The 25,588-nt window shown below is 41.4% G+C and overlaps 1 protein-coding gene across 11 annotated transcripts in view; it reads left to right on the top strand.

Moving 5' to 3' along the window:
* AQP9 (aquaporin 9) overlaps nucleotides 1–25,251 on the top strand; it is a 46,993-nt gene extending 21,742 nt beyond the window's left edge. For 10 of the 11 annotated variants that reach the window (XM_089309476.1, XM_070053373.2, XM_051821959.3 and 7 more), the window contains 5 exons: nucleotides 7,693–7,819; nucleotides 13,229–13,366; nucleotides 14,579–14,697; nucleotides 18,653–18,870; nucleotides 23,353–25,251. In XM_089309476.1, the coding sequence (XP_089165602.1) occupies nucleotides 7,693–7,819; nucleotides 13,229–13,366; nucleotides 14,579–14,697; nucleotides 18,653–18,870; nucleotides 23,353–23,527 (777 nt within the window). In that variant the 3' untranslated portion in view covers nucleotides 23,528–25,251. Of the gene's footprint in view, nucleotides 1–100; nucleotides 214–7,692; nucleotides 7,820–13,228; nucleotides 13,367–14,578; nucleotides 14,698–18,652; nucleotides 18,871–23,352 lie in introns of those variants that run through there. The other variant, XM_089309481.1, reaches the window with a different exon arrangement.
* Nucleotides 25,252–25,588: the final 337 nt, after the last annotated feature.

The following is a 25,588-nucleotide window of genomic DNA, read 5'->3' on the forward strand; positions in this document are numbered from 1 at the left end:
CAAATGGCCCCTACAGCCGGCGCTGCGCCAATCCAAAGCCAGGAGCCAGGTGCTTCTCCTGGTCTCCCACGCGGGTGCAGGGGCCCAAGCACTTGGGCTATCTTCTACTGCCCTCCTGGGCCACAGCAGAGAGCTGGACTGGAAGAGGAGCAACTGGGACTAGAACCCAGCACCCACATAGGATGCTGGCACCACAGGCGGAGGATTAACCAAGTAAGCCTCGGCGCCAGCCAGTCTTTCAGTTTTTAAATGGGGATCAGGTACAGAAGGAATGTGACCATACCTGGCCCATGTGCACATTCTGTCAACGTTGGTAGGGACTCAAGTACTTGAGCCACTACCGCTGCTTCCCAGGCTACTCTGATATGGGATGTGGGCATCCCAAATAGCAGTTTAAGCACTAGGCCAAACGTTCACCCCTGATCTGAGACTTCAGATGTGACACAACTGCAGTACAGGCTGGAGGGCCAAGATGTGTAGAGAATTCCGTGCTGACCAGTAGTCATTTGTTCCTCTTCCTCTCCAGTTATGAAAAGCAAAAATCATACAGGAGCAGTGATTCCCTTCTTGAAAACAAGGACTGGGTTCTTTGGTCTCTCTATGACCCCCAGCTTAGGCAAATTTTCCCCATAGCTAATCCTTTCTTTGAAAGTAGCTACTGATCCCCTCTTCAGGAGCTGGGAGCTGTGCTTCATCTCAGCCCTCAGGTGGTGCAAATAGAAAAACTGATGCCCCTGTCCCTCATCCTATGGAAATAACAGTGTCCTCAATCATGACTATTTTCATGAATTATTAGGGGCATTGATTGCTTCTGATGAATTCTGGTTCCATCCAGTATGCAAAGTTAAGAGCTTAGTTCTCTGACTAAGATAGGCTCATAATCAAATCCTGATTCTGTTTTCTTTCAATTGATTTAAAATTGGACAAATTTCTTGAGCTTGCTCTGTCTCTACTTCTTCAGCCACAAATGGAAATAATAACACTCAGAGTACTAGTAAGTTAACAATGGGATGATGATAAAGCAATGTAAGTGAAGCAGTTAGTATGGAATCCAGCTCAACAAATGCACCAAATAAATGGTAGCTTTTATTCACACTAAAAAGATGAGCCAAGATGGTAAACATTTCAGAAAAGATAGAAACAAGACATTTTTTTTATTATTATTTTTGGAAAACATTTGAGGTACATAAGGAATTATAGACCTCTTGCAGTAATTGTAAAGATTTCTTGGTGGGCCCTGGCCCCAAGTTATGTGATTCACGAACATTTACAAACAAATTCTAAATTTCACGAATTAATGTTTTTCTCAAAGGGTTTAGTTTTTACATATTCACAAAACTAATATTTGTTGAATGTCTGTTATTTGCTATGAGCTCTGTAAGAAGCATCTTATTTTACACTGCACGGGACGTAATAAACATGCAAGAGATTTGAGGTGGGTCAAATGCAGTATCTGTGGGCTGGTTCTTCCCTCTTCCCACCCGCTGAGTTTCAGTTCATGATAATCACTTCATGTTAGGCTTCATATCATGTCGAGTCAAAAGCTTGTCATGGGGTCATGGATCAACTGGGAACTGCTCAGCAGTTCCAAGTGATATTTCTTAGAATTTACACCTCTGGTTTTTCACATCCTATCTACACACTAATCTTTTATCTTTTTCTGCTTTCTCTTAAAAACTGGGAAAAGGGTTTCCCACCCCGACCTCCTGCTCATGTTTAGCTATTTTAATATCATTCATCAAATATTATTTGAGCATAAAATATAATATAAAGAAGAATGAACTGCCTGGTAGACATTATAGTCTTAGTGGGTTGCCACAAGACCAGGTAGAATGCAATGAAGTGATAATGCAGAGTCATGGTTGAAGAGACCAATGAAGTCTTAGTTGCCAGAGAAAGGTCCATGAAGAAGGAAGGATTTTAGCTCAGTGTTAAGAATAGATTGAGTCTAGTGGGGGAAGATATAGGGAAAGGACATTCCTTCCATAAGGTACAACATTTGCAGATGTGCAGAGGTAGGAGTAATGTCATCAGATCAAAGCACTCAAAGTAACTAGGATTCTAGCCTGGCTGGTGCGGAGGGCTTGTGCCAGAGTCCTGGGCAGAAAAACACTGGGGATCATGAGACAAGACAGTGGGGAGCCCTGAGGACAAGCTTGAGGAATTCATTCTGGAACTCCCTGGACAGTGGCGAGGCAGTACATCTATGCTGCTTCATCTGGCATGGTCACTGTGTGGGGAGAGATTGAAAATTGAGGACACTGTTCAGAAGCTAGAGAAGGCTCAGCAACATATGGGAAAGATTGCCCATGGTTGACTAAAGGAGACAAGAAGGAATAAGGAATACCAGATGATTTCATAAGGCTTGGGAGATTAGGAATGATGGGAGGGCAGACTGGTACCTTGTACACCAAATCAATGTCTTTCTTCCTTTCATTTTATTTATTTTATTTTTTATTGAATTTTTATTTATTGAAGTTCTTTTTATTTCCTCCGCCATGCATGGAACCTGGTAATAAAAACAGAATTTACCCTCCTCTTTTCACATATTACTTTTCTGCCCAAAGCACTAAAATCCTTCCAGTTATGAAATGACCTATCTTTGGAGAGAAATCACAAAATAGGCAAAACAGCTTGCCCGCTTCCTCTCTCCCCTCCAAAATCTGATCCCATGAACAGGAATGAAATAGAAACTATTTATAATGTCTGTCATAAATGTATTTTCTGTGATGTTTTTATTGCCAGGAAGTAAGTTTGTGGTTAAGCTCATGGGTCCCTGTTCTTAACTCATTCACCATGAGCTAGAGTTTTCCTTCTCAGTTTATACTGAAAACAATAATATCCTGCACTTGTTATTGCCCTTTTCTGTTTAAATAGTGTCTTAATTAATGTTATCTCATTTGAACTTTTATTGAAAAGTCCTATGAAGTAAGCCTGCCAAGTATTAATAATATGAAATAATATTTTCATTTACACAACCACCTACAGTCCGACCTGGAAAAAATACCAGGATCTAATTATTTAAATCCATCCAATACAGTAGAAATTGTTACAGAAACAAAGAAAATGAATTATCTAGAACATTTGAATTATCTAGAAAATTAGAAAAACCAAGCACAAATATGTGAACAAATAAATAACACCCTGTGGCTAACCACCTCACCAGATGGCAATAGAAACCATGAGTCAGAAAGTATAGGGTTAATTACTGCATCACAATGTGATATGAAAATATGAGAAAGTGGCATCCATTTCTGACAGTCTAGATCTTATCTAGGTGAGACTCACTGAAAGTCTGCACAGCCCCAGGGGTCAACAATGAAGGGAGAGGTATCCAGGAGAAGGGAGAACTTGGAGGGGGCATTATGCTTCTACACTTAATAGGATGTAGCTAGAAGCCAATATCAACCACAGATCATGAATTCAGGAACCTTCAAATTATTCCAGTGCCTCAACCTTTGAACCATCACCTCATTTGAATACAAATGGAACAGAGATAAGATGCCCTGCCAAACACTGCCCAAACTGCAAATTCATCAGTAAATACATGTTAGCATTTGAAGTTACTGAGTCTGGGGGTGGTTAGTTAAGCAGTGTTGGATAACTGGAACACAATGTTTATGCTATTGAACTTCCTGTCCACTGATAGACATTGACCCAGGTAGAAGGTGGTTCTATTTGTAGAAAGGCAGTTGGGTGGGTTGGGCTGATGAGAAGAGAAGGATTGGTGAAGCTATGGGGAGGAAAGAATGAAAGGTGAATGAGAAGCTTTGGGGGACCCTATGAAGAATACATTAAGCAGACTGGGTCTGTGGCTTTCTCATGTCCTCCATGAATCTGTGAGTTTTCTAACTGTCCTAGAGAATGAAGCTAGATTGAACAGCTACCACATTATATCAAAAAGGTAGAAGAGAGCTTGATGTTTTGCAGGAGATCTACAAAGGGGAGTCAGTGGCAGATGTAGGAAATAATACTCTGGGAAGAGAAACTAACATATCATTGATGGAACACTGGTGTAGAAAGGAATCTTAGAGATTGTTTTCTAGATAAGAAAACCAAGATCAGAAAGCTGGAAAACAACTAAGTACTTATTGTACAGTATAGACAGTACAACTGAATTTAAGAGACAAGATGCTAGGTTTGATGAGAAGAAAATGAATGCGTGATGGGCCTTTAAATGCTTTCCAGATGGGGAGATGAGGACACTCAACACAGGCATATGACCATGGGCTCTTTCTGTATCAAAGGAGGGGAAAAAATGTGCCAGTTCTTAAAGTTTGCAGCATAAAATCATGTTGGAAATTTTATCTACTGGAGTCAGCATTTTGGAGCAGTGGGTTAAGCTGCTGCCCATTTGATCACTGGTTTGAGTCAGCTGTTCTACTTTCCATCCAGCTCCTGTTAATGCACCTGGGAAAGCAGTGAAACTGGCCCAACTGCTTGGGCCCCTGAACCTACATGAGAGACCCAGATGGAATTCTAGGCTCCTAGCTTTGGCCTGGCCATCCCTGGCCATCGTGCCCATTTGGGGAATGAACCAGAGGATGGAAGATTCCCTTTCTCCCCCACCCTCCCTCTGTGTAACTGTCTTTCGAATAAATAAATACATCTTTAGAAACAAAAGAAATTTTATCTGCTACACTATAGTGTGGACTGCTCTCTCAAATACACGCAGCATGCAGAGTAAGGGAGCCCGAGTGAGTGACCAATTCTCCAGCAATCAGACCGTGACACATGAGAGTGTGTAAGAGTGTCTTGTGTGGTGTTGTGGATACAGGCAGGAGGAGGAAGGCGAGGGAAGATACTAGCAGGCAGTTACCTGTGTTCCACGTTGCCTTTCAGGCTAAAATAAATAAACTTAACAAATTAAGACATGATGTTGTAAATCTGAGTGGCAATCCTGAGTGGTCATTCAGCTTAAGGGAACTCGGTTCCCACTGTCCCTCTCTCTCCCTGTTCCTTTCCTGCTGTGCACAGCATTGATGATCCTCCCTAGAAGAGCAATCTCATCAACTACGCTGGGAGAGGAGAGTGTTAACCATGGTGAAATTTGACAGAGGGCTCTGCCCTCTCTGGATCCATGTAGAGCCTTTATGGCCCCTCTAGACTATCACAAGTGCACACACATCAGAACCATAACGAAAGGAAGATGCCTATTTGGAAAGCATAATTGCTCAAGACTGGCCTCTCTTTGGGTGCATCTCTTCTTAAACCAATTGTCTGTATCAGGTCATCTCAGCTGCTAGAATTGTTTTATTTCTCTTTTGAGAAGGTACTGCTAAAATGCCAATTACCTTAGAAGTTATACATTTAATTGATTTAAATTAAAAAGAAATAATTCTGACAGTTATAATAGCTAAGGATTCTAGGGAAAAAATGTCAACTCTAGGTAAAATTGGTAGGCTGTAAAACGGATTGAAGGGGTTTCCGAGAAGGAGGAGGGAATGTGTTCCTGCTTTAACTTTACTTAACATTCAGTGTAGGACACAAAGCCAAAATGAGTAAAGTCAATGACAGCCTTGGGCATATGAGGTGCTGAGGAGGTCAAGATCACCTACTTTTCCTTAGTGCCCAGCAACTGGAACCAAGACAAGTCAATATATATAGGATGTGGGGACTAGAAGGGATCTTAAAAGATAATCTATCATCATTTCTCTGCCTTCAGGGAGAAGGAAACTGAAAATATTCCATATGTATTAGACAGCTCTTGTTTATAAAGTCTGTTGTTTTTTGAAGGAGCTCCCAAAGGAGCCCTGGGGGAGCTATTTAGAATCAACCCATCACCATCAGGAAATTGTCTATGAGTAACCTTTCATATTTTAGTTTTAGACTCTTCCCTTTCACCCACTGGTGAAGAGAAACCACAACTTATTACAATCTTCCTGATAAGAACCCTTAACATTCTTCATCTCTTTTTTCTGAAATATATTTGTTTCTGAAAGCAACGTGTTCATGTGCTGTTTTCCTGTCCTTAAACAATATTTTTGGCCTCATGCTGAACCCGCCTTCAAATTACAGTAATCCCTCTTTTCTCTGCTTTCAGCTACCCATGGTCAACAAGGGGGAGCATGAGTTCAATATAATAAGGTATTTGAAAGACACACACAGAGAGAGAGGGAAGTCAAATTACTTTTATGTTGGTAATAGTTATTGCTATTAATCTCTTAAGGTGTCTGGTGCCTAATTTATACATTAAGCTTTTTTTTTTTTTTTTTTTTTTGACAGGCAGAGTGGACAGTGAGAGAGAGAGACAGAGAGAAAGGTCTTCCTTTGCCGTTGGTTCACCCTCCAATGGCCGCCACGGCCGGCGCGCTGCGGCCGGCGCACCGCGCTGATCCGATGGCAGGAGCCAAGAGCCAGGTGCTTTTCCTGGTCTCCCATGGGGTGCAGGGCCCAAGCACCTGGGCCATCCTCCACTGCACTCCCTGGCCACAGCAGAGGGCTGGCCTGGAAGAGGGGCAACCGGGACAGAATCCGGCGCCCCGACCGGGACTAGAACCCGGTGTGCCGGCGCCGCTAGGCGGAGGATTAGCCTAGTGAGCCGCGGCGCCGGCCCTATACATTAAGCTTTATCAGAAGTCTATATTCACTTGATGATGTCTACAGCCTAGAGCCACACTAGCTTTTTAAACCACAGCCTAATGACAGCTGTTGGTCATTTATTATCATGTCATTTTCCTACCAAACTTGTGTGGAATTATTCCATCTTTTCCAAGAACCTTCCTTTGCTAAATATTTCTTTAATAGCCTGTGATTGCATATTTTAACTGGCTTTTCAATGAAAATGTAGGAACTTTTTTTAATTTAAAACTATATGGCAAAAAGGCATAGGAGTATACAATGTAAAATTTTCTTCCAATATCTGTTTCTACCACCCATTTCTCCCCCATGAGATTCAACTCCATTTCTTGCTGCATTTTTATTCATGGACAGAGCTCGTAAATACAAAAAGGAATACATATGATTTGCTTTTAGTATGATCAGTAATGTGCTTTAATACTGTACTCCATCTTTTAAAAATTTTAATAATACACCTTGGGGATCTTTTCATTTTGGTACATATACATCTCCCTCGTTCTACTTTAGAGTTGCATATAGTCTACTAAATGTATGCTCCATAATTCATTTATTCCAAGCCTTTCTGGTACTGATTGCATTCTCCAAAAATACTCTCTACCAGTTGAAGATTGTATAAGATTCACTATCAGGGCTCTCAAACTCAAACGTCTACAGGGGCCAGGAAGGTGACTTAACTGAGTGAAGTGAACCAACTGGGAAGGCACAAACTCTGTGTAAAGGAAGCAGCCAACAGCTACTTTGCTCCATGAAATTATTATGAATTATTTCCCTCTGGATCTTTGTGATTGATTAGAAGGAATCAATGGGTAGAATGTACATAGGATCTTTCTGCATTATTTGTTACAACTTAATGTGAATCTACAATCATATCAAAATATAACTTTTAATTTTAAAAAACCAAAACTCTAGATCCATTTTATAAATTACCTGATTTTAAAATGTAGGCAAAATTTTAACATTATGTAGGCCAAGAAAAACTCACCTGTCAGTTGGATGCAGCCTCAGGCCCACCACTTTATTGCATATGCACAGCTGATTACAAATGCTTGCTGTAGTTCCATTGCTTTTACAGCGACCATTCCCACTTACTTGTTGAGTTTTTTCTCATTCCAGGTTCTTGGATGTGGCTCTGTTGCCCAGGCTGTCCTGAGTCGAGGACATTTTGGAGGAATTGTCACTCTCAATGTTGGATTTGCTATGTCAGTTGCAATGGCCATTTATGTGACTGGAGGTGTCTCTGGTAAGCAGTAGAAATAACAATAGCTACTATGAACTCAATCATTTTCCAGTGTGCTAATGCAGTGCTGGGTGCTTTACATATATTGATTTGCTTATATCTCAACAATTTTTAACAGTTTGTATTCTAGCTCATTTCTTATTTTTGGTAGATGATAAGGTGAATTACTGGTGGAAAGGCAACAATTAGCAAGAGACAGATTTAGGGGTTAGGACTCACATGTGATTCATTCCTAAGTCCAGCACTTTACTAATCAATATGATGCTCTACTGCACACTTAGAAGCGTTTTCTCAGAAATCCCATAGATAGCTCAGTAAAGGTTACTACAACAAATAAAGGTGTCATTTTTTCTTAACTTTTATTTAATGAATATAAATTTCCAAAGTACAGCTTATGGATTACAATGGCTTCCCCCCCATAACTTGTAAATACAATGTTTATCCACAGCAATCAGAGCAGGCCCTTGAAAAATGAATGGTGCTTTCAGGGAAGTGCAGACCTTATCTAGCAGGTCTTAGCTGAATTCTTCCCTGAGAAGTGAGATGATTGGAAACCATTCACAAAGTTATGAGAAGCAAACTGAAATGGCGATATTTAATGAGTCTGAGAACAAAGGGACTATAGAAATGATCTGGTACCAAAGGATCTTCGAGTGGCCTGGGCTGGGCACTGAGCACTGAGCACTGAGCACTGATGCAAGACTGCTGGTGGTAAAGGAAGACAGGGATCTGAGCAGTCCCTTCGGGCTGGGCACAGTGCAGGTGTCGGATGTCCTTGACCTCCTTCCTGCTTGGCCACAGCCCTCTGAGGCTGGCATTTTGTGGTCTCCATTCTCCATAGGAAAACAAAACCCCTGATGCTGAAAGTAAACCAGTAAATTGCTGGAAGTCCTGCTGCTGATTAGGAGACAGAGCAAAGCTCTGACCCAGGTCTATGTGAGAGTGAAGCACACGTCCCCATTCTGACACATGTCCAGTGGCCTTGTAAGGGAAAGGGCCTTTGGGCAGAAAAACCCTGACAGAGGTCTAAGCTGGCTGACCTGGTAACAAACGCTGCTGGAGTGTTGAAGAGTGATTTTTTTTTTTTTTTTAAGCAGCTCCCTGCAGACTCCCTGGGCTGGGCACCTATAATGGTCGTTTACTGTCATTGCCTTCCCCTGTTACATACAGGCTCAGACCCTGGGCTAGTCTGAATGATGGATTCCTGTGTATGTGATTTTCTTGGTACGAGCAAAGTCTCCTTTCAAACTCTTGTCAGTCTTTGCTGTGATCATAGCACAGTGCCACCTAACTCAAGACAAACCATATGTAGGGTGTGCACATAACCAGAGAAATGCCCCAAATCTGCCAAGGCTGAGTTAGAGTGCAGGTCTCAATACCAGGCACAAAATACCTTCCAGGCTTAAAACAAGTGTGCAAGATACCACACTGCTGCCCCACACAAGCTCTGCTACATTCACGTAAATGTGTTTCTACAACCCATGCAATATAAACAGGTACATATTTTTGGCTACTTTTAAGGTGAAGACATTGTTTTGGAGTATTTTACCTGCTTAACACCCTGAACTAAACACCATCAGGTGGCTCCACCAGCCTCAGACCCTACAGTTGTAGCTAAAACCCTTATGACCACCATGGTCCACATCTGTTTGTGTCTGTTATATATATCAGCAGCTCAACAAAGTCAACATGAAAGCAACCAATCCAGTTGAGAAGAAATAAAAATGGCCAACAGATATATGATAAAGAGATTCCAAAATACAAATCAAGTCTGAACCTGATTGATGAAAGATAGCATCAGCTTGGAAAGGGATCCCTTATCACCCATTTTTGTTTGAAAACCATCATGGCATGAGTGAAAATTAGTGGCTCTGAGAATGCGCAGAGACAACACACTTGCCCACCAGGACCTCCATGCAGGCCATAGCATCACCACTGAGCTCACAACTGCAGGAACAGGAGAGGGAGTTTGTATGGGGGAGGTGGCTGTAGCTAACGAATCAACTTAAGGGCACATGTGAAGCTCTCCTGGAAGATTCCAAAAATGACCAATGTAGACTGTGCATAAGTAGAATGTGATATGTTTTGTGACCACAGACTGGTAAGGTCAGCTGATATCTGACTTTTAAATAAAAAACATCACCTCACTAAAAAGGAGTTACAACATCCTACTCCCTTGTGAATCATATCACATCCAGTCAATCAGAAATCACAATGTCCTAATTATGTAGCATTTCAAATGAAGTGTTTCAAAGTAGTTGTTTTAGTTGCAGCAATGTATAAGTATACTAAATTCACTGAAAAAGCAAAATAGCGGCACTTAATGAAAAATAAAGAGAGTTTATCTCTACCACATGATTGTGGGTGGTAGAGAAGATGGAATTAGCCTAGCAGAACCTAGAAAGAGTTCACTTTGTTCACTGAAGACTTTCATCTTGCACTTTATAGGGTCTAGCTGCACCCTCAAGCACTTTTTGTGAGTAACTTGATGATCATGATGATCTTGATAGAAGTGATATTTGAGAGCAGCACTCTATGGCTCTAGTAGTTGTGTTCTTTCTACCACACTGATACACTTTGTGCTTATGGTGACTCAGTGCTGACCATCCACCTCTGCAGGGAGAAATTTCCAGTAGCTGCTTAGCTCCCAGCCAAACATATCAGGATGCCTCTGTTCCACCTCCCTTTCTGAACCTTTCTTCAAGTCTACCTCCTTGCTTCACAAAACACCCTGCCAGGCATATCCTCTCCAGCCCCCAAACAGATTCCCTCCTTGTAGATCTCTGAAGTCTCATCTTTTAAAGCTCAAATACCAACTAAGTGCCTTCACCATGTGATGAATAAGAGTTCTAGCTTCAGGTTGCTGGTAAGGGGCTTAAACAGTATAAACCCACCTATGAGAAATTTTTGTTTTCTAAGAGGAGTTTGTTAAATCCAGAAGTTTCTCATTGGTGGAGTCACGAAAGGGGAGGGATTTTGGTTGGAGGTGATTTCTTAGGCCCCTTGTCCTTCCACAGTGGGTGTCTAGGCTGGTTGGCGGGCAGCTGCTTCCCAAACAGCCTCTGGAAGAGGAAGAGTGGGGCTGGCTTTAGGAAGGTTTCTGGGAAAACTCACCTGCCAGTCCTATGGAGGGTCAGAGGGTACAGGATAGATGGATCATCATCATCGTCATCATTCCCACCATGGTCTCATCTCTCTTTTGTTTACACCATGCACAACTTGAAAGTCCACATTTCAGTGTGGCCATCTTGACAATGACTCTGATTTCCCTCCACACAAAATGTCCTAAGTGTGCAAAGATGATTTTTTAAAATTCTTTATTTTTTTTCTGCCTATGAAAGCAAAGAAGGCTCCATAAACATGGTGGAAAATGGTAGAAGTGGTATGGTATAGTACCTAGGCTTTAGAGTTCAGATAAACCTGTATTTCAACCCTGGTTCTACCACTTACTGGCCAGTTGGACTTAAGAATGTTACTTCTATGCCTCAGTTTCTTCAGGGTGAATTGGAGTAGTACCCAGATCACTGGGTTATTAAGAGGATTCAACACCCGTAATAATACCCTCAGCAAGTGATAGCATCTGGTAAGAGTTCAGTAAATGTTGCTGCTGTATGAACACAGCCAGCCAGAAATGTTAGGGACCTTCCTCAGAGCAAACCCTCTGTTTTATTTTGTGGTTAGATAAGAATCAAGGAAGCTGATTTCTCTAGCTGTGGTTTGGGTTGGGTGAGAAAAGGGTTGTTACATTTCTGTGCACTGATGAAATATATACTGTTTATGCAGAGAAATTGAGGAGAACCCACTAAGACACTGTTACCAACTCAAAATATGCTAGGCCCATTACCTGAAGGAGAGCCACAGCCATGGGAATTAACATAATTTTTATATCCTCTGGGCGTGGGCTATGGAATGGCTACATATGGATCTAAATGTTATTTGTATACTGTATCATTACATTACCTTTAATCAATACACAAGTCTTCTTAAGTGCTGAAACTTAACTGAAAAGTGATCGCTGTTAAATATAAGAGGGGGAATAAGAGAGGGAAGAGATGTGCAATTCGGGACATGCTCAAGCTGACTTACCTCAAACAGTAGAGTTAGAAACATACCAGGGGATTAGAATTCAATCCCATCGAGGTGGCATGTACCAATGCCATCTCACTCGTCCCAGTGATCAATTTCTGTTCACAATTGATCATAATGATAGCACTAAGAACCAAAGGGATCAAATAAACAAGAATAGTGTCTGCAAATACTAGCTGATAGAATCAAAAAGGGAGAGAATGATCCAACATGGGAAGTGAGATACACAGCAGCCCCACAGAATGGCAAATGTCCTAACAGCACTCTGGCCTCATAATCAGCCCTTAAGGCATGCGGATCCGGCTGAAATGCCCATGAGAGTATTTCAGGCATGGAAAGCCAAGACACTCTGGGGGAAAAAAAAAACCTAAATGAAAGATCTCCACGAGTGAGATCCCAGTGGAAAGAATGGGTCATCAAAGAAGGAGGTACCTTTCTCTGAAGGGAGGAGAGAACTTCCACTTTGACCATGGCGTTGTCTAAAAATGATCAGAGTCAGTGAACTCAGGGGGCTTCCATAGCCTTGGCAACTCATGACAAGAGCCTAGGGTGATTACTGATGCCATAAACAAGAGTGTCAATTTGTTAAGTCAACAACAGGAGTCACTGTGCACTTACTCCTCATGTAGGATCTTTGTCCTTAGTGTGCTGTACATTGAGATCTAATGCTATAACTAGTACTCACACAGTATTTTTCACTTTATGTTTCTGTGTGGGAGCAAACTGTTGAAATCTTTACTTAATGTATGCTCAACTGATCTTCTGTATATAAAGAGAATCGAAAATGAATCTTGATATGAATGGAAGGGGAGAGGGAGTGGATAAGGGGAGGGTTGCGGGTAGGAGGGACATTATGGGGGGAAGCCATTGTAATCAATATTCTGTACTTTGGAAATTTATATTCATTAAATAAAAGTTTAAAAAAATTAAATAGGTTATAATAATCTACTTGGTGTTATTGCATTACAAGTAGACTTTAAAAAACATTAAAATGAGCCACTTGAATACATCTAGTTTCTTTTTATGTCTGACTCCATTTTCATAAATAACATGTATAGTATCTAATGATGTGATGAGAATTATTAATCTTCCCTTCCTTCCCCTTCAAACACAAGCTATATGTGTGTCATTTTTTTCTTCTTCTCTCCCGCTTTCTCTGCCCCCCACCCCTTTTCTCTCTCCCTGTCTTTCTCTCCATTCTCTTCATACATAGATCTCTACCTAAAAGATAGTTATACCCAAGAACTCTAGATAAGGTCTTCTTTATAACCATCCTAGTTCTTGGCTTTCACTCTGATATCCATTATCACCTTCTATTCCTTGCAGGTGGTCACATCAACCCAGCTGTGTCTTTCGCAATGTGTCTCTTTGGACGAATGAAATGGTTCAAATTTCCATTTTATGTGGGAGCCCAGTTCTTAGGAGCTTTTGTAGGGGCTGCAACCCTCTTTGGCATTTACTATGGTAAGTAGGGCCCCTGAGTCCAAAGGGAAAGAAGAGCTGATATGAAAGGTTAGAAAGAGGTGACATTAAAGTGAGAAGAAGCATTCTACAATTGACACAAAGTTCTACGTATAAGATCGTGAGTTCATCATTATCATTGGGACCAACTCATAAAGTCTTAATGCAAATGTCCATACCTTAAATGGGGAGCATGACAACACTATAATGTGAACACGCACAAAATGAGTAAAAGACCAATGATTTCTCCACTGCTTTTTCTAATTTGGTTGGGAAAAGAGTTGACTGGTGGCAAAGGGTTTGACCAATAAGCATCCTGGAAAATCTCTTTGAACAAGAGGCAGCTGAAAAGTTGGCTGGGTGGGGAGCCTTAAATTCCTTTTTGTCAAACAGCCAGAGCTTCTGTTCTGCAATCGTGCTCAAGAAAAACACGATATTAGTGATCAAAGACCCAGAGTTTAGTTCTACTCTGTAGAACTAATCTACTCTGTAGCTGTGTGAATTAAATAAGTCATCTGACTTGATTGGCTTCAGCTTCCTCTTCTGTAAAGTGAAGAGTATTCCAAAGAAGCTCCTTCTGTCTAATCCAATACATGGTGACTGTCAAACTGAAGACCTTAAGAACTAGAATTTATGAACCAAACCTTAGAGAAATAAGTTATAGAAAGGGGTGTCTCCCCATACAGTGCTTTTCTCTGAGAATTAGGGTCTACGAGGACTAAAGGGGACTTCAGAACCAGACCATAAGTTCAGAGAGCCATCCGCTATGTCAAACAGGGGCTGCCATCCTCCTGGCTCTAAGAATGCTTTCCCTATGCTGTGATACCCTCAAATTCTAAAGTCTTTATTAGGGATTACCAAGAACCTTCTGTGAATTATGAATTCTTCCTATAACAGGCCCAAGTGCCAACAAGGCCTTCATCTGATTTTGAAAAATCTAATATTCTCCCACACAAAAATTGGTTGCCGGGATCCCCCTAACTAAGGATTTGGTTTGAGGCTGGCATGATCCATCTGGGGCAGCCAAGAGCTTTCTATCATTGAGCCACCACCCTGGGATTCCCATGAGCATCTCTAAACTACCATACTATGCAGCATTGCTATGGCAGGCTCAATATGATTGTTTCACTACGGTTATTTTGCCCAACACCTGACATAATCTTCCCTTAGCCGTTCCTAGAGAACACTAATGTACCAGAGCTCTGTTTTCCATAGATGGATTCATGTCTTTTGCTGGTGGAAAATTGCTCATCGTGGGAGAAAATGCAACAGCACATATTTTTGCAACATACCCGGCTCCATATCTGTCTCTGATGAATGCATTTGCAGACCAAGTAAGTGTAGATTCAACACAGACCTAACTTTGGTGACAAGACATAATCTAACAAGAGAAATGTGTTGGCATGTTATAGGCCTATCAGAAAGGAGAGGTTGTATTTCCAAAGTCAGAGGCCCCTGGGAAAGCTTTCTTGGCAATATTTCACCTTTTCACAAGTTGATTCTAGTAAAAGAGTTTTCTACTTCCTCTTTAATACATACATGTATTTCACATTCCGGAAAGAGTGAATTACTAGACATTTCAGCCTCTGTAGAGGCAAATGGGATTCATTTCACCATTGTCATCTCTTTTGTGCACATGGTCTAAGTGGGGAGGCCACAGAAAAGTCCTCTGTATCTGAATTCAAGGACTATGAAGTGTGGTAGTTCAGCCTAGTGTATCATGACTCCTGTCTGTCTCAATATGTGCATAGATTTATAAAAATTCTCGCTATAGCTAGAGGTTTCTATGCCTTATTAATATTTTTAAAAGGGGCTGCACCCAAACATCCACAGTGTAGCCAATTGCACCACTATTTTGGTCAGTGTATGGCCAGATCAACATTATCAACCCAACAGACTTTTCCTACTTCTTCCTCTATTGTGTCCCAAGAAGGCTGCTGGTCACCTTGATCAGGGCAGAGGGAGGGAAGGGGGAAGGAAGAAAGGAAGGAGGGAAAGGACAGGACAGGAGAGGAGTTTTCCAGGTAGGGAAAACTGGTGCCATCTGGAGGAAAAGGGCAGGAAGGCAGTTGTTTCATAAACTTGGGACAGCAACACAGAGCTATGAAGAAAAAGAAATCACTGAAGGCAACATGGTGGAAGTCCCTTGCCTCTCTATTAATACAGAGGACAGACGGGGTCAATCTTTCTAGCTTCAAAGTGCCAGGAGTTACTTCTCATAGACACATCAGGAAGAACAGAATAGTGGAAAATGTTAAGCCCCAAATGCCCATGAAGACCTGGAGCAACAAGCTGTGCATTTGCTGAGTCAGAAGGGACCAGGGGTACATCAGAAAGGTCTTTGGAGATAAGCATTGCAAGGTTTCTCGAGGACCCTATTTGCCAATCTGTTCAGGCCAAGTTTATATTATAATGAAGAAGACAGGAATGGAGTAAAGTTCTGTTGCAAGGACTCTTGAGATTTTTCGCGTAAATTCATGTCATTTCCACTGACTTTCTCAAACCCTGGCTTGCCCTGAAAAGGACTTAGTCTTTGTTTCTTGTGTGGTAGTATTCTTGGCCCATGGCTCTCTCCCTATATTCTCAAGCTGTTTTGAGGATCTAAGAAACAAAATGAAACTCCCAGTTCCAAAGATGTTTGGCCCCATAGTCAGCCCCCTCTGCTCTGAGTCCTGAAGTGATTCTCTGTCCTTCCTGCAGACGCATCCCCCTTCCCCTGTTGAGAGTTTACTGGCCCCAGAGGCATGCTTGACACAAAGCCACCCTGAGGGTAAGATGGTGGTGTGAACTTCCCTCAAAGTCTTGTAATATGCTGGGGAGACCTGGTCCCAGCTCTGTCTCCTACCAAGAATTTGCCTTTGAGCAAGTCACTCAGAACCTCCTGGATCCTCAGTTTAGTCTCTGACAAGACATCACTAATACCTGACTAATACTGCACAGCAATAAAAATCCTTGCTGCAGAGTGGGCATTCAACAATAGTCCTTTCTCACCCTTAGGCAACCCCTCCCCACCACATCCTCCCACCTATAGTCTTCTGATGGAATCTTGTAGAATTTTACATCATCTCCCAATCCCTAACCTCAAGAAATTTCACCAAGTGCCTTGGTCATAAGAAAATTGCTTGGTATCTGGTCGGTGGAGGTCCAGTCTCACCAAGGATTATTCACTTCTTGATGTTGACCGACATGCCATCTCCTAAACTTTCTTCATTGTATCCTTGTCTCAGAGTGAGTTGCCAGTGTCTCTGGATCTGTAGATTTTAAGCCAGTTATTTTTATAAGTAAATAGAAAAAATAAATATTAGAAAACCCTGATGTTCCAACCAGTAACAATCCCCGCAGGATTTTGGTATTCCTTAGGCTCCGGAGTACATTCTAAGAAATGTCAATTATCAGAAGACACTCAACAGAACTCATCATCACAGATCATTTTGTCTCAAGATGATTGAATTATTTAGCTCTAAATATTCTGTAGTTTTATTAATATTCAATTGTTCATTCAGCTAATAAATATTTATTGAGAACCATCTGGGCCAGGTATAGTTCCATGCTGTTCTTCCTTCAAGGGGTTCAGGGTTGGATGCTCGATCTGACAAGTAAACAGATTGTTCTCTTGCAGGGTGACAAGAGCAGTGATAGACATAACATCAGAATGCCATGGAAGGGTAGAGGCAGGGGCTTCTATTCCGCCCAAGAGTGTCAGGAAAGGCTTTTCAGGGAAATGTGCTCTTGGGAAAACATGTGTCTTTGAAGATAAATTCTTTTAATATTGTCATTTTGGAAAGCAGCCGAAAAGGTGAAGACTTTATACTCTAAAACAAGTTGCCTGGTTCCCATCCTGATTCTTTGGCAGTGTGCCCCTGGGCCTCTTCCTGCCTAAGTTTTCTCATCCACAAACTCAAAATAATAGGATTCATCTCGAAGGGTTATTATGAAGTCTGAATAAGATAAAGCATATGAAGCACCTGTCACATAATGTGTTCAGTAAGAAAATAGAGAAGAGAAAGGAAAACATCATCTATAACCCAACACTTCAGGATATTTGTTACTATTTGTGTATAGTGTCTTGCAATTTTTCTCTTAAATGCAAAACATAACACACATACAATGTTTTCATTTAACGGCATAAGCATCTGTAACATTACTACATAGTTTTTATATTTATAGTTTTTAATGGTTATCTAGCAGACTGAAATAGCATTCCATCCTACAGACTGAATAGTTGTTATCTGAAATGTTTAGCACTGGAGGTGTTTCCAATGTTGGATTCTTTTGAATTTTGGAATATCTGCATATAAATATGATATATCTTGATGGTGGGGCTCAGGTCTAAACGCAAAATGCATTTATATTTCTTATGCACGTAGCCTGAAGAGAATTTATGCAATATTTCTAGTGCATGTTGACTATAACCTGTCACCTAAGTCAGGTGTGGAATTTTCCATTTGTGATGTCATATTGATGCTCAAAAAGTTTCAGATTTTGGAGCAGTTCAGGTTTAGGAATCCAGATCGGGGATGCTCAACTTGTACAGTTAGCTCTTTCCTTATTGATGTATACTCAGGTGACTTCCAGTTTTTCAGTACTATAAGTAATTCTTAAGTGAACATATTTATTTTATGATTTTCCTGTGTTCTAGATTACTCCTATGGTATAATTATCAAAGATCCAATACCACCAAGTGGTATGAATACATTTATATTTTAAAATGTGTATTGCTAAGTTATTGCTAAATTTTCTTTCAAAGGTATGATATATGTTTAGTTCTACAAGAAAAGCCTTTAAGAACTGGCGTCTTTTCCCACCTCCCTTCGTCTCTTTGTCCTGTGTTTCATTTATTACAAATCAGCTCTTCCCATTGTTTCCTAAGTCAAACTTTCTTTTATGAGTCTTCTGTTCATTTCCTTCACATCTTTACCTATTGGGGTCTCACATAGTTTTCCTTGCAGTTTGAACAAGCCCTTCATACATCTTTTTCAGCCTGCAGTTTCCGTTGCTGGTTAGCCAGGGCACAGCATAGTATACACTGTGTTCAAATAACAGTCTCCAGAGCTGACCTCTCTAGATCCAGACTCAACTGCCACTTCCTCAGCCTGTGACCTTGGGCAGGTAACCAATCTGTAAATGAGCCCTGGGTCAGCCTCTAGGACTACTGTGATAAAAGGAACCATGTACTTGCTCAGTGTATGTTAGTTATTACCAGGTTCAGGTTTCATAAGAAATTTGAGGTGAGCAAATGAGAAGATGACAAGACTAAATAAACCCCTTGCACATTTTATCCCTTTCCAGGTAATGTCCACCATGTTTCTCCTCATACTCGTGTTTGCCATTTTTGACTCCAAAAATTTGGGGGTGCCCAGAGGCCTAGAGCCTATTGTCATTGGCCTCTTGATTATTGTCCTCTCTGGCTCTTTGGGGCTGAACAGTGGCTGTGCCATGAACCCAGCTCGAGACCTGAGTCCCAGACTTTTCACAGCATTGGCAGGATGGGGATTTGAAGTCTTCACGTAAGTATCAGTGGTTGGGGGAGAGACAGAGATCATGTTGAGCCTTATCAGAGAGCGCTGGCTGGGCTTTGACTGGGAGACCCAGGAGTGTTCTAATGGGAAGGTAGAAGTATACACTATGGTTCTCAGTTTGGGACATTTCACTGGTGCTTTGTGGCAAGGTGCGTTATAGGGATAGAGGGGGAACAGAGGGGAACAGAGAGAGGTAAGCTCTAGATAAATCCAGCAGAGATGGGCCTGTCCCATATGGTATAGCAATAATAATCCTTCCATTGCTCTATGGCTTTATGTGAACACTTTGGTTGTCTTTGGATTCACTTTTTAACAGATTTGGGACTAGAATTTACATCTTCTAATGCTACTGCAGGACATCATGAACCATTTCACTTGTATTTCATTCACTCAGTGGATCCTTATGGCACTCTATCTATGCTGTGGTCACTGTGCTAGGCAAGGAAATTTCAATGTCAGCTGAGCCTTGAGTAATAAATTAAGTGCTCTGGAAACCCCTGTAAGTGCTGAGAAAGCACAGGTTCAGGGAGTGTGTAAGTCTTCCCAGGAACCAGGAAAGGACATGACTAACAAAGTGAGAGCTGAATTAGGTCTTGAGATATGAGTAAGAAATTCCTGATGACACAGACATAAAACAGAGCCAGTGCCCAGAAAATGGCGACTCCGTGGTTTCTACTTCAGAATGTGCTGAGGAAATGCATCTCCTGGTAGAATCCATGTCCCTGGACAAATTTTGCCCATTCAGTCCTTCTCACTGCCGTGCCATGAAATCACAGAGACCACTCTGTGGGAAAAGAACTCACTTTGGCTCATCAGGAAACAGGGCTGAAACAAGGCAAGGGGAAAAAAGAAAGACATGTGTGAGCAAATTCTAGTTCAATATTTACTTTAAGAATCCAGGACATGAGCGCTTTTAAATGCTGTCCTGGTAACTCTGATGACTTTACTTAAAGGAGAGTTTTGGTTGCCTTTTACCAGGCTGAAAAGTAAGCTATTAAAATAATTGATACCACTCACCACCACCATGGAATATCTGAGAACCTCCAGTATGTGCATATCAAGAGGACCTTGATAGTTTTCCTGATATATCTATCTACAGCACCTAAGACAGGGCCTGGCTCATAGAAAAGTTCTGTAGAAAGTTATTGAATGAGACAATGAATAAATAAATTCTAAGTGTCAAGCATCACCTAGGTATTGAAAGATACAAAGAGAATCAAGTAACCTCAAGAAATCGACAATGTAATGAATTTTCTAGAATAGTGATTCTGAAACAAAGGCAGGCAATTTTGCTCCAGAGAGTTTTGGCAATGCCTGGAGACATTTGTGGATGTCACAGTTTGGAGTGGACAGAGAGGATTACCACTGGTGTCTGATGAATGGAGGCCAGTGATGCTGCTAAGAATGGACAGGACAGGCCCCCAAAACACAATTATCCAGCCCAAAATGTTAGTAGTATTGTGGTTGGAAAACTATGCCAGAATATCACAATTAAAACACCAAAAGATTTCCAGTTAGGAGGGCTCCTTTGTATTATTCCAATGGCACATCAAAGACACATGCCTAAACATCATCTTATTCCAAGAGCCCAGATTAGCCTATGAGTTTCTTTTAATCCTACCTTCTAAAGCCACACATTTGAAGACCACATTCATCCTTCCTCCTTGCCCTCCTTGGTGATTTATCCAAAGCTCTGAGAGTCATGGTGGTTCCACACACAAGTAGAGATCTTGCCTGACCTCTTTTTCCTTTGTTAAGTACATATTAGGAAGGTCCAGATATGGGGGAGGGTGCTGAGAGTGCTGGAATCTCCTAATGCCAAGCTCTGAGTCTCATGTCTCCCGCTAGCATCAGGGTCTTTTCCTTTGTATATTCGTTTATTCATTCGTGTAGCTATTTGATTTCTTACTCAAGACCCTGTGCTAAAAGTGATAAGACCCTATAGATGTCCTTCATCACTTTATTTATATTCTACTTACGAGGTGATCACATGGGCTCTAACACAAGTTTGAAGTTGTCAAGTGCATTAAGGAGAATTCACTAATTAACTCCAGGAGTTGAGGGAAGATTTCTATCTCTAAATGTAGGAATTATGGGGGTGGAAGTGGGAGCATTTTGTAGTATTTAGACCTGCTTAAACAGGCAACTGAGAAGATATCTCAGTCAGGCAAGACAGAATTTTAAAATAACAAGAGATCCAGTCTGGGAAGGGTACGTGCAGAAGACTGGGTCTTTCTAGTCTCTATTCTATAACTTAAAGAGAGTAGCAAAGGATTTGAGGCAGAAGACTGGCATGATTAGAATGTCATTTTAGTAAAATGAATCTGGCATCACCACATAAGATATACTGAAAAAGGAGAGAATAGAGGAAGAGAAATCCATTAGTAAAAAACTGGGCTTGTGAGTAACCCTCAACTAATAAGTTCTGCAAAAACAAAAACAAAAATGAAAAACAAAAAACCTTGGGATGATACTATCCCTCCAGTGTTTCCATATCCAAGGTAGACATCACAGCTTAGATCCAACACTGAAGTCTCTGGTCCAGTCGAGACTGCCTTGTTCTCAAGTCCCCACTTGCCCCTGCGTGGCGAGCAGGGAAGGATAGATGGCAGGGAGAATGGGGAAACCAGAAGGTCTGACAAGGGTCCGAGCCAATGGATCCTGGCTGACTCCTGCATTCTCAGTAAATATGAGGCTGTTTCCCACTGGAGTTCTCTCCGTTCATTCCCATGTGGGTATTAATGACTTACTAATAGCTGAAGGATCTCTGAAGTATAATTAATTTTCTAAAAAATGGTACTCTTTGTAATAAATTCCTAAAGATGGTCCTTGAGACAATTGCCATGCTCCTGGCATCTCCTAAATCAGAATATACAAATGGTCACCATCCTGCATGCATGGAAGACCAGGCCAGGCAGGTAACCACATCTGAGCTCCTCCACTTAGGACTTGCGACCCTGGCACAATGTGTTTGGGCTTTTAGAAGGAAGCGAGCCCAGCCCCGAAAGGAGGGCATGCTCCCTGTCCAATACTCTGGACCTTAATCTGCCTAAGGACAGAAAGAGTTTCCCTGTGAAAGGAAACGATGGCTCAGATAATGCAACATACTCCTTCTTGTGACGACCTCCAGAGAAGGCTCCCAGTTCTTTAAAACCAGGTGAAAGAAGCAGTCACCCTCCAGAACCTCTCAAAGAAAAGTCCATCAGACTTGGGGACGGGGGACACGGTGCTTGGAGAGCAGCAGTACGATGTCCTCTTTCCCATGCTGTAAGAGTGACATCTGGTGGCTGCTGTGCTCCAGCTCAGTGCCCTTATTAAGCCAGCACTGGTGATTGAAGACTTGGAGAACCTGGATGCTCCAGGTGGGAGGGGCCGTGCAGACAGAGGAACTGGGGCGTAGAGTTTCAAACACTTTCTAGACAATCCTGAGACTTGAACTAGGTCATGTGGGAACCAGGATAGGACTCCTGTTTTCTGCCACTTTCATTATCCTTTCTAATCAAAATTTGCTGTTAATAAAAAAAGGCACAGGGAATGTTCGTGTAGTTATTGAGCACATGATGAAAAGAACAGCCATGAATCCTTCTGGAATACAATCATCACAAATACAGTCTGGAATACAATGTGCTTTCATCTTGTTCCCCTGTCTCCCAAGCAGTATCCTGAAATTTTTGTGTTTATCATTCCCATGCCTTAAAAAGAAATAGTTTTATTTTAAATGTATATATCCTTGAACAGTATACTGTATAGTTTTATCTGCTTCTGAGTGTTTGTGGCCCTTTCTCCGGAGTTATTTAAATGATCTCCTCTTTCCAAAAGCCACCTGCTTTCCTCAGAACTTTACTTTTAATAGAAGGTGCTGATATTGAGGATTTCTGAAGGAGGAACAATCATGACACACAAGCTCAATCAGAGAGCAATGTTGAGCTAGGACCTCAAAAATAACCATGAATTTAAGTAAAGTAAGTAATACACATATCCACCTTGGATTTTTAGAAATTCAGTCATTCATGGACAAATATTTCCTGATGGTTTATTTTGATTGCCCTCATATATCAATGATGTGCAGGAATCTTTCCGAATTCTGAACATCTCCTCCATTCATAATCCCCGGGCCTTGTTGTTACAGGATAAGGGAAAGGCAACTCTTAAACAACTGACCTGCACCTTCCCTGGAGGCCCTCAGTCTTGACCATGGGCTCTGGATCTATGTTTTTCAAAAGGAAATAAACATAAACTAGTCTCTCACAAGTTTTAATAGGACAATGTAATAGATCATCTGAAATCAGGGTCCTAGAAAATCTAGGGTGATAGTTCCCATGCTATCCCCATATAGTCCCATCTCATTCTTAGCTCCTGCTGAGTTAGGAGAGCTGTGAGCAAGAGAAAGATCAGCTGGATAGTGAATAACTAGACAGTATTACCAGGAGGGAGGCCAAGAAATGTCACTAATTTCTTGTTTGATTTCAGAGTCGGAAATAATTTCTGGTGGATTCCTGTTGTGGGCCCTTTGGTTGGTGCTGTCATTGGAGGCCTCGTCTATGTTCTTCTCATTGAAATTCACCACCCAAACCCTAACCCAGACTTCGAGGTAGAACAGTCTGAGGACAAGCCAGAGAAATATGAATTTAGTGTTATAATGTAGTGGTATGCTCTGAAAGATGACATCCAAGTGTTTGTGTTTCTAAGACTTGAGTGGAATTTATCTGCTAGCCATGTAGCACAGCTGGTGACAAAAGCAACCAAGTGAAGGATTGGGAACACTGACCTCTTCTGCACAAGCTTCAGCCCAGAATAACATGGACTGTCCCTTGAAACAGCCGTCCTTCCTGCCCTGTTGGTCTCCTCCTTGATGGGAATCATTGCCTTATTCCTAAGTGAAAACTAATACTTGGAACTTTGACTACAGACTTATTTTCATGGTCTCAGCCACTATGCCTGCATGGAATAGTGTCACCAAAAGCCTCATCTTCAATAACTACAATTAATGCATCCCAACTATCAACCAAAATCTAAAGTGAAAAAGCAAAGTCATTGTTTCAGTTAACATTAACATATCCATAAGCTAGAGAGCTAGCAGGCTAACTCATTAATTAAATTCTGCAACTGTATTTGTCTAAATAATTATATTCTGTATCTGTATAAATACTGGCATTCTTGAAACCTAGGGATGTAGGAAACTGTAGCGTGAAGCTGTAAAGGACATAATGGCATTCAGAACCCCAGGAGACAGGATAAATTTGGGAAACCAAATGGAATTTTTCTAATGGAAACCATTTATCAAATTAATCTCCTGCTTTTCTGCATTTTAAAGGACAACAATTAATTTCCTGATCTTTAGTATATGATAACCTAAAATACAATTGTAACCTCAGTCATGAAAAATACATCATGCTAGCTTTATAGCTCAGATATATTTTCCTAATTGCTTACTTGAGGACAGACATTTGACAGGTTGAATCAGCGGCTGCACTCATCCATTACTCTACACATAACCCAGAAGTCGAAGCTGGAAGCCATCAGATCCTGGAGTAGTATGACCTGCAGAGAAGAAGGTCCCTGGAAGGATAATATTAACTTAGCAGACTTTACATTTTACGAAGCATTTTCACACATCATCTAATTTAATCCTCATAAGGATTGAGGCAAATACCATGCTGTCCATTTTGCAGATAAAGAAACAAAATCTCAGGAAGTTAGGTGAGTGCCCAGGATCACCTGCAAGTTGAACTTTGCCTGATGCACCTCTGACTCTTCAGATGATCAATGACTGCCCGAGAATCCTTGCCAACTCTTGCTGGCTTTCCAGAAGAAGCGGACTTGGCAGCTTCCAGAAGAAACACACATACATCTGGACATGCTTCCACATTTTGTCTGGTTTTGTTCCCACAACCCCTGGAGCACTACTGAGGAAACGGGTAGCCATTTGATCATAGCTTTCCTGGGCTAAAAGACATTACCAACCAAGGCTCCCTTCCTAAACCACTTTCGGCCTTGCTGAGTCTTGATCTTGCTTCCCTGCCAACCCGAAACATGACACTCAGAGAACTGCTTCTTCCCTAGCCTATTCTCTGTGAGTTTTCTAATTGATGTAACTTTCAAACAAAGATCCTCTGTGAGTTATAAGCACGGGGTGAAATGTTCTAAATCAAGGGATACACCTTCAGTCAGGCTGCTAAAAAGCCCAGCATTCCCGAGGGTATCTAGTCACCAATGGCTGTGTGATGATGAAAGAACAGTAAATAGCAAATGCAAAGTGTCTCTGATGACCTAAGTCCTACAGTTTATGGACATACAGAATGTTCTCACTCTGCAGCTACCTGCCTGGATATTTCCTATTTGCAATAAAATTGTTGGGTTGTTGTTGGCCTCTTTCTGTCTTTTTATTTTTTATTTTTGTAAGTAAAAAAAAAACTACTAAATATACATAGTTCAGAGGTTATCTATTTACAAAGTTGGATTTCTCTGGCAAGATTTTAGAAAATATTAATGCCCCATTGGTCCCATTTGTCCAAATAGCTGAGGTGACTCTGATAGGTAGCAGTTGAGGACACTGACTTAGTTAAAACACATGGGTCTAAGGTTTCTTTGAAAACCGTGTCTAATTGTGGCCAGGAAAACCCTGGCAGTAGTCTCAGAGTCTTGGGATCATCATGCATTACAGCAATAGGTCTCAACAGAGGGCAGTTTTAGTCCTTTCTCTCCC

The sequence above is a fragment of the Oryctolagus cuniculus genome, chromosome 12 (assembly GCF_051225735.1).
Source record: "Oryctolagus cuniculus isolate XC-2025 breed Fujian yellow rabbit chromosome 12, ASM5122573v1, whole genome shotgun sequence".
Classification (NCBI taxonomy): Eukaryota; Metazoa; Chordata; class Mammalia; order Lagomorpha; family Leporidae; genus Oryctolagus; species Oryctolagus cuniculus.